Genomic DNA, 7,059 nt, shown 5'->3' on the forward strand with positions numbered 1-7,059 from the left:
ATATCTCTTATAATCCCAGTTATGTTTACCTCAAGCCTACTTAAGAGAATCACTTTAAAATTAAAATATACCTTTTACATTCAACATAATCATAAAAGCACTATTTGAATCACATAAAAGGCAGAGAAGTGGGCTACACTGATTGAAAACTGCTCTGAATTTAGGAATCCTTTAAAAAGATAAGATGCATACTTGGGCTCAAAGGAAAAAACACTGAGTACCATAAGTGCATACACTGGAGACAGCCAAGTGCTTTTAGAGACTAGTGTTTCCAAGGTAAAGTCATTTTGTTACGGTGTTGTCCAGGAACCAAACTTCAGAGTACCAAAGCATTCCATTCCCAATTGTTCCATCATATTTATTGTTCATATTTATTAAGAACAAATCCAATAACAATCTCCAAATGAAACAAGCCTGAAACCCAATTCTAAATGTGTTTCTCATACCTGGCTGCACATCTGACCACCTGTGGAGCTTCTAAAAATAACACTACTTAGGTCCCACCTTGGGATTCTTCTTCAGCAGGCCCAGCAATGCTAGAGCATTTCTTTCTTTTTGTATTTTTTTAAAGCTGTAGTAGGTTCTATTCTCAGCCAGAGTTAAAAAAAACAAACAACAAACACCACTATTCTAAAATATTTAATAAGAACAAAGCCCCATAGCATACCAAGAATCCCTACACATTTAAAAAGTATATTTACCTCTTCACCAGCCCAGCACCATTTACTACTGATTATCTAGAGAGCTGTGTCCCTATGACCAAAGTCTTAAAAACAAACAAACAAAAAATACTAAAACAAAGCTTTACTGTTCACAGATATGTGATGCCATTATAATATTTGAAACTCCTTTTTCTTTTTTCTCCCTTGAAGGCAACCCTCTACCCCATCTCATCCCCCAAGAGAAAGGGGAGCTGATATTCCCTTTAAAAATCACAAATACCATTAAGATCTTAAGCAAATTCCTCTTTTACTTGGTAAAACAGAAGGGTGAAAGCATACTCATAAGAAATATAAATAAAAAGGGAGATTAATGATTTAGCATTGACATTAAATGAAATTTCAAAGAACTGTTGCTTCTAGACTGCAGAGAACTGCCAACACACTTAAGCACCCTCTAAATGTAGCACAAAAGCAAAGAAAGGCTAATATGTTGAAGGAAAAACTTACATACAACAATGCAATATGCAAACTAAATCAAAATGTTCCTAAAGTCTAACCCTCCAAGAAAATGATCTCACTTTCTAATAACAACACATTGTACTGAATTGAGGCCCAGTGTGACTCATATCCCCAGTATGAGTGACTCATATACCTGTTACCCCTAGGAAAAGCACCTGAAAAATAGAACACATACAGCTACAAAGGAAGTTACATGTTAAGTAATTAGTGAGGGTAAAAGATGCATTAAATAATCCCAGTAGTGCTATGCAAAGAAGGGTCATGACCAAGTCATCCTACAGATTACCCTTCCATGCTCCAATTTTGGCCCAGCCAAAAATACTTTCTTACATTCTGCAAAGTTTTTTGGTGAAAGAGATGTCCAGATTTTCCATCTTGAAAAGAAAGTCAACATGCATAGAAGTTTACCACCTTACTATAAAGGAAAACTAAATTTTCTTAAGCACTGTGCTTTGTCCAAGCCAAAGTCAAATAATTTTACATTTAAAAAACAAAAGCATGTGAAGAGCTAGGAACTCATGGTTTAGTGGAACCAGTTTTAACTATGTACAACTTCACCAACATCTTTTCTTATGTGGCCCAAATCAATGATATAATTCCTAGATCCTAACCTTTATATAACATGACCACATAAAATAGCAAAATTCAAGTAATTAATATGAATAAGAGAACAACTGTAACCCCAAAGGAGCTGCAGTAAAAACTGAGATGATGTATGTTTATACACACTGACAAGTAATTTGCCAAGAGATTAAAACAAGAAAAGAATAAAACCCTTTCTCCTAAGCTTTCCATATGAATTTCTATGCAAGCCACATGCCTAGCAGGTATTAAAGAGCAGACTCTGCTCCTGGAGTTTTTCAAGCACAACCAGCTTACTGGAAAAAATAAAAATAAAATCCTTCCTCAGAAAGTATTTCCTCTGAAGTATTGCTATGTTAGAATAAATAACTTCACTGAATTAGCATCTCTTTTAGTACATTATACTTTTAAAACTTAATGAAATATTTAGACATATATTCTAATCTTGAAAAAAAGACTAAAACAATTCAGACAATAAAATCACACGCATCTTTTAAAACAAACCAAACAGCCCGGCAGGCGTGGCTCAGTGGTTGAGCGTTGAACCAGGAGGTCACTGTTCAATTCAGGTTGGGGCACATGCCCGGGTAGTGGATTGATACCCAGTGGGGGGGGTGCAGGAGGCAGCTGATCAATGAGTCTCTCAACACTGATGTTTCTCTCTCCCTCTCCCTTCCTCTCTGAAATCAATAAAAACATACTTAAAAAAAAATAAAAACAAATATATATATATATGTGTGTGTGTGTGTGTGTGTGTGTGTATCTGTAGACCTTGAAATATCAATGAAGGTCTGGGAAAATAATGCACTGCCCTTTTAAACAACCATAAAAGCGAAATTTACACGTAAATGTACTTGTCAGTTTGTTCCAAAATCTGGACTTCTACTCTGCCCAAATACAATTAAGATTTAGGTTGGTTGAGGGAAAATTACCCTACCTAAAAATTTTGTGAAACTGAACTCCAATTTCATTATATCTCGAAAGCTTACTACTAATAAATAGCTAGGATAGATTACATTAGAAACAATTCTCTCAGGAATTTTAACCTGACACCAAGCTTTTGATTGCCCACACTTAGGAGTCTAAGACATGGAGAGAGATAAGTGACTTCAGCTTGTTCAGTTATTAAATACATGCTGTTAAAGTTTGCTACTATTTCAAAATCTTTCTCTTCTCCACAGTTTTTGTCCCTCTCCCCCTGTATTCCTTTATACCTTATCAAGCTGCAAGAAATCACAATAGGTATCCCCAATATCGAACACAGTACTTTAGATTCAGTATAGGGTTTATGGGTGTTTTAAGTTTAGATTTCAAATTCAAAATTTTACTTCACCACAGGCTATGCTCAAAATAGCTAAAAGTCAACTACTTTTTTTCTATTTCATTCCCCCCTCTTCTTAAAAAGTTATCAGCAGGAAACAAATTATCTACAGAAAATACAGCTAGAAAAAAGGTTGCTTGGTTCCATTCAGGAACACCAATAAACAACCCTGGGCGGACCAGGAAACCACTCACGTCCCCTATTCAGAATTTGCATGTAAATTTTGTGGGACAGAGTTCTTACAGTCACTTTCAAGATTTCATTAACTCAATCCCATGCTTTCTGAAACATTTTTATTTGAAATTCTGAACAGAGATTTGCACAAACATCCAAAAGACATGAACTTTATCTTAGTTAACTAAAACAGTGAGCACCTAAAATCTCCTACTAGGTGGAGGAGTCGGAACAATCGAGGCAAAATGTCTTCTCACAGAAGCAATCTACCTCAAGAGCTCTGTGTAATTCATCTTCAATACGATTTTTTTTTTCTCTTGAAAATGCTCTAACCTACAACTCACTGTTCCCAAAACACACTCAAGCTGATTTAAGTTTGAGAGCACAGATTTACCGAGGTTTTAATAGGATCATTTCCTTAGTTTAGCCATTTAAGACTGCTGGCAGAAAGAACATCTGCAAATGGTGTTTGAGGGATTCACCTGGCACACGGGAAATTTACAAAAGGGTTTGGAAAGTGCTGCAGGGCCAAGCTTAGGGCTTGTGTAGATGTAAATCACCTACACACTGGCCTGGCTACCAAAACCAAGGTTCCATCAGAATAGGTGTCTAGGTGGCTAACTGATTTTCAGGAGGTGAGAATTAAAAACAAACGCTTACACTCATCGCACACTACACAATTTTACCTGTCACTAAGAAAAGGGCACGTCTAATCCAGAGGGAAAAAAAGTCATTTTTTCCTTCAAGGAGGGCAGCGGTTTGGAATCATTTGCTGGGGATGGGATTGCAGGAAGGGGGGAGGGGAGGGGGCGTGGAATAAGGGAGTGCTAAATAAAGAGGCTGCAAGGGGGTTTGCACAGGGCCCCACACAGGCCACTGCGGAGAGAAGACGGGGGAAGAGGGGAAGATGTCTCACCGGGGGACAAAACCGAGTGCAAACCGGCTGGAAGAAGGAAGGTTCCCCCCACCACCACCACCACCCCGCCCCAGGAGAAGAGCTGGGGTGCAGATAAAAAGCTCTAGCGGCTGGTTATCTTAAGATACAGGGGAAAGGGACAACGGGGATACCGAGGTCTACAGAGATGGGGGGAGGGGAAGGATGAGGCAGGGTCTCTGATAAGTGCGAACCAAGGATGCAGACAAACAGCGGGACTTGGGCCTCCCTGGGCCAAAAGGCGTGGCCAAGGTTCCAGATCAAAAAGATGGTCTTTTTGAGACGCCGGGGGAAGTGCGCGTCAAACCCCTCCTTCAAGACCCCGGGCCCGGCCCGTCAGAGGGGCCCACCTGCGAGGCACCTCGAGGGCGGAACGCGCCCCGTAGGGCCCCGGCCTCGCCCGCGGGGCCCTTCGCAGGACCGCTGGCCAAGCCCCCACCCCCACCCCCGCAGTGCTCTTACCTCCACACCTGCCCCATCTGCAGCAGGTGGATGACCGACTGCCAGATCCACACGGAGAGGCGGCAGAGGCGCTGCGCCCCCGGCGTGGCCGAGCCCCCCGCGCCCGGGCCGCCGCGGGCCGCGCCGTGGCCGTAGCCGGCCCCCATCATGGGGGGACCCCGGCTGCTGAGCCCCTCCACGGCGCCCAGTCCGCCGCCCGTGTAGTCCTGCACGAACCAGCGGAAGCTCAGGCTCTGCACCAGCAGCGACGGCACCAGCACGAAGAAGAGGGTCAGCCCGAAGTAGCCGTAGTCCCCCTTGCGGTAGTAGTCGAGGGCCAGCCACAGGTCGGTGCCCACGTCCCCGAAGAAGACCAGCAGCGCCAGCACGATCCACAGGCAGTCGAGCCACGGCCGCTCCACCTGCGGCGGCTGCGGCCGCGCGGCCGAGGGCGTCGGGGGGTGGCGGTCGGCGCCGGCGGCCCCGGGCGGTTGCAGCGGCTGGTCCCCCCCGTCGGCGGCGGCGGCGTTGCGGCGCGGCTTCTTGCCCAGGAGGGAGCGCAGGCAGGCGGAGCGGCAGCCCCAGTAGCACGAGGAGGTGTTGCAGCAGTGGCAGATGTGCAGCGAGCTGCTCTCGCCGGGCTCGCTGCCGTCTCCGCCGCCGCCGCAGCCGCCTCCCCCGGGCTCCCCGTCCTCCTCGCCGCCGCTGCCCACCGCCTCGTCCAGGTTGTGCAGCTGGGCGAAGCCCACCCCCACGCCACCGCCATCGGATTTCGCCGCCATCTTGACTCTCTTCCCAGCTCCGGAGGTTGGGGGGGGAGGGACGGGTGGGGGGGAAAGAAGGCAGGGAACGGGGAGGGGGGGAAAACGAATGGAGAGGAAGGGGGGCGGGGAGGAAGCGGGGGAGCAAACGAACGAGGGGGGAGTGGGCCAGGGAACCCCCTCCGCTTCCGGGTAGTTGGCGTCACTTCCGGGCGAGCCCCCCAATCACACGGCGCCCGTAGCTCCCCAGCCCTACCCACCCGGCCAAGATGGCCGCCCTCCTATGCCTCAGCTGCTGGGCGGGGGGCCGGGGGGTTCTCCCCGCCAGGGCTCCCCTTCCCCTCTTCCGTTGACCCCGAAACCCATCAGGTTGACCCCTCGGCGTTTCTGAACCCTGCTGGGACGAGTGAGGCGGTCCAAAGTGATCCCTGGAGGGGGCAGTGCCAGACGTTTTGGGGTCCCCTTCCTCAGCGTCGCAGCTCACAGCTTTCCTCCTGGAGAAACGCCCCCTAACACCCTCCCGGCTGCTGGCGGAGGGGCGGGACCTCTGGAGGAAGGGGCGGAGCTAGTGCAAAGCAGGTGATTACATGTCACTTCCGGGAGATAGGATGACCTCATTGTATAGTTAGACACCCCCCCCTCCCCATCAAAATGGCTGTGTCTCACCTCTTTGGCTGTTTTGTGTGTGTTTTCTTTTCAAAAGTACCTTTTATTCTTTTCTTGTTTGGGGGTCTTTAGAAATTACATAAGTCAGTTTAGATTCCTACTCACAACATACTGATTCTCACTACTATTTAAATACCTCCTTCCTCTTTTACCTCTGTTGACCCCCTGATTTTCCTGTCACTGACAACTTTACCATCTTTTGTAATAAAGTTTTCACAGTTCCCTTAAGAAAACTCCAGGCAAAATCCAGTTAAACATCAGCCTGATTGCATCTTGAGTGTTGGAGCAAAGATTGAATTGGCACATTGTGACCTTGAGTGTATCATCTTCCCCCATTGATGTATTTCTATCAACTTTTTTTCTTTTTTAAGTATGGGATTTTAAAATTCTGTGACCTTAATTTGGAAAATTCAGAACTAGCAAGGGGTTAAGCTGTATCGATTACTTTTCAGGCTATTTGAATGTGTGAAGATTGCCTTTTAGAATTTTTGGTGCTAAGACTCTGTCAGTAAACATAGCTTTAAATGAGTGAAAATGTTATCAATGTGCTATGTCATTAAAATAGGTGCAGGGTAAACTATTTAATCTTAACTAACAAATTACAAAAGTGAAGCAGCACTGAATGGATTTGAATTATAATAATCTTCCAGTGAAAGTATATTTGAAGCCTTATAGAGCAAGCTACATGGTTATAGTCGTTACTGATCAGGTGAAAGGAACATTTTGAAGTTAAAAATAGGAAAAAAAAAGTGAACGCATTTTTCTCATTGACCTTTTTGAATTTTTGTACTCATTTTTCTGATTCTGTCTACTTCCTCCTTCAGTAAGACCTTCTAATAATGCCAATAACTTTCTTTGGAATGCTGAGGACAAATTGGGTGATATTTGTATGGATGGCATTGAGTTTTTATGGAAGAAAAGTGCCTTTGAAATTTTTAGTAATGCTATTTTGATGTCTGATATTTAACTCTATAGCACTTTGTTAAGTTTTGGGAGTGG

General features: G+C 45.0%; 1 protein-coding gene and 1 long non-coding RNA gene across 2 annotated transcripts in view; both read right to left on the bottom strand.

Moving 5' to 3' along the window:
- LOC129149440 (uncharacterized) overlaps positions 1-218 on the bottom strand; it is a 50,054-nt gene extending 49,836 nt beyond the window's left edge. The window contains exon 1 of the long non-coding RNA XR_008556333.1: positions 193-218. This is a non-coding gene — a long non-coding RNA (uncharacterized LOC129149440). The remainder of the gene's footprint in view (positions 1-192) is intronic.
- XKR6 (XK related 6) overlaps positions 1-5,931 on the bottom strand; it is a 234,341-nt gene extending 228,410 nt beyond the window's left edge. The window contains exon 1 of the mRNA XM_008150761.3: positions 4,655-5,931. Coding sequence (XP_008148983.1) covers positions 4,655-5,415 — 761 coding nt within the window. The 5' untranslated portion in view covers positions 5,416-5,931. The remainder of the gene's footprint in view (positions 1-4,654) is intronic.
- Between the last annotated feature and the right edge of the window lie 1,128 nt (positions 5,932-7,059).

This window comes from Eptesicus fuscus, chromosome 6 (assembly GCF_027574615.1).
Source record: "Eptesicus fuscus isolate TK198812 chromosome 6, DD_ASM_mEF_20220401, whole genome shotgun sequence".
NCBI classification, from domain to species: domain Eukaryota; kingdom Metazoa; phylum Chordata; class Mammalia; order Chiroptera; family Vespertilionidae; genus Eptesicus; species Eptesicus fuscus.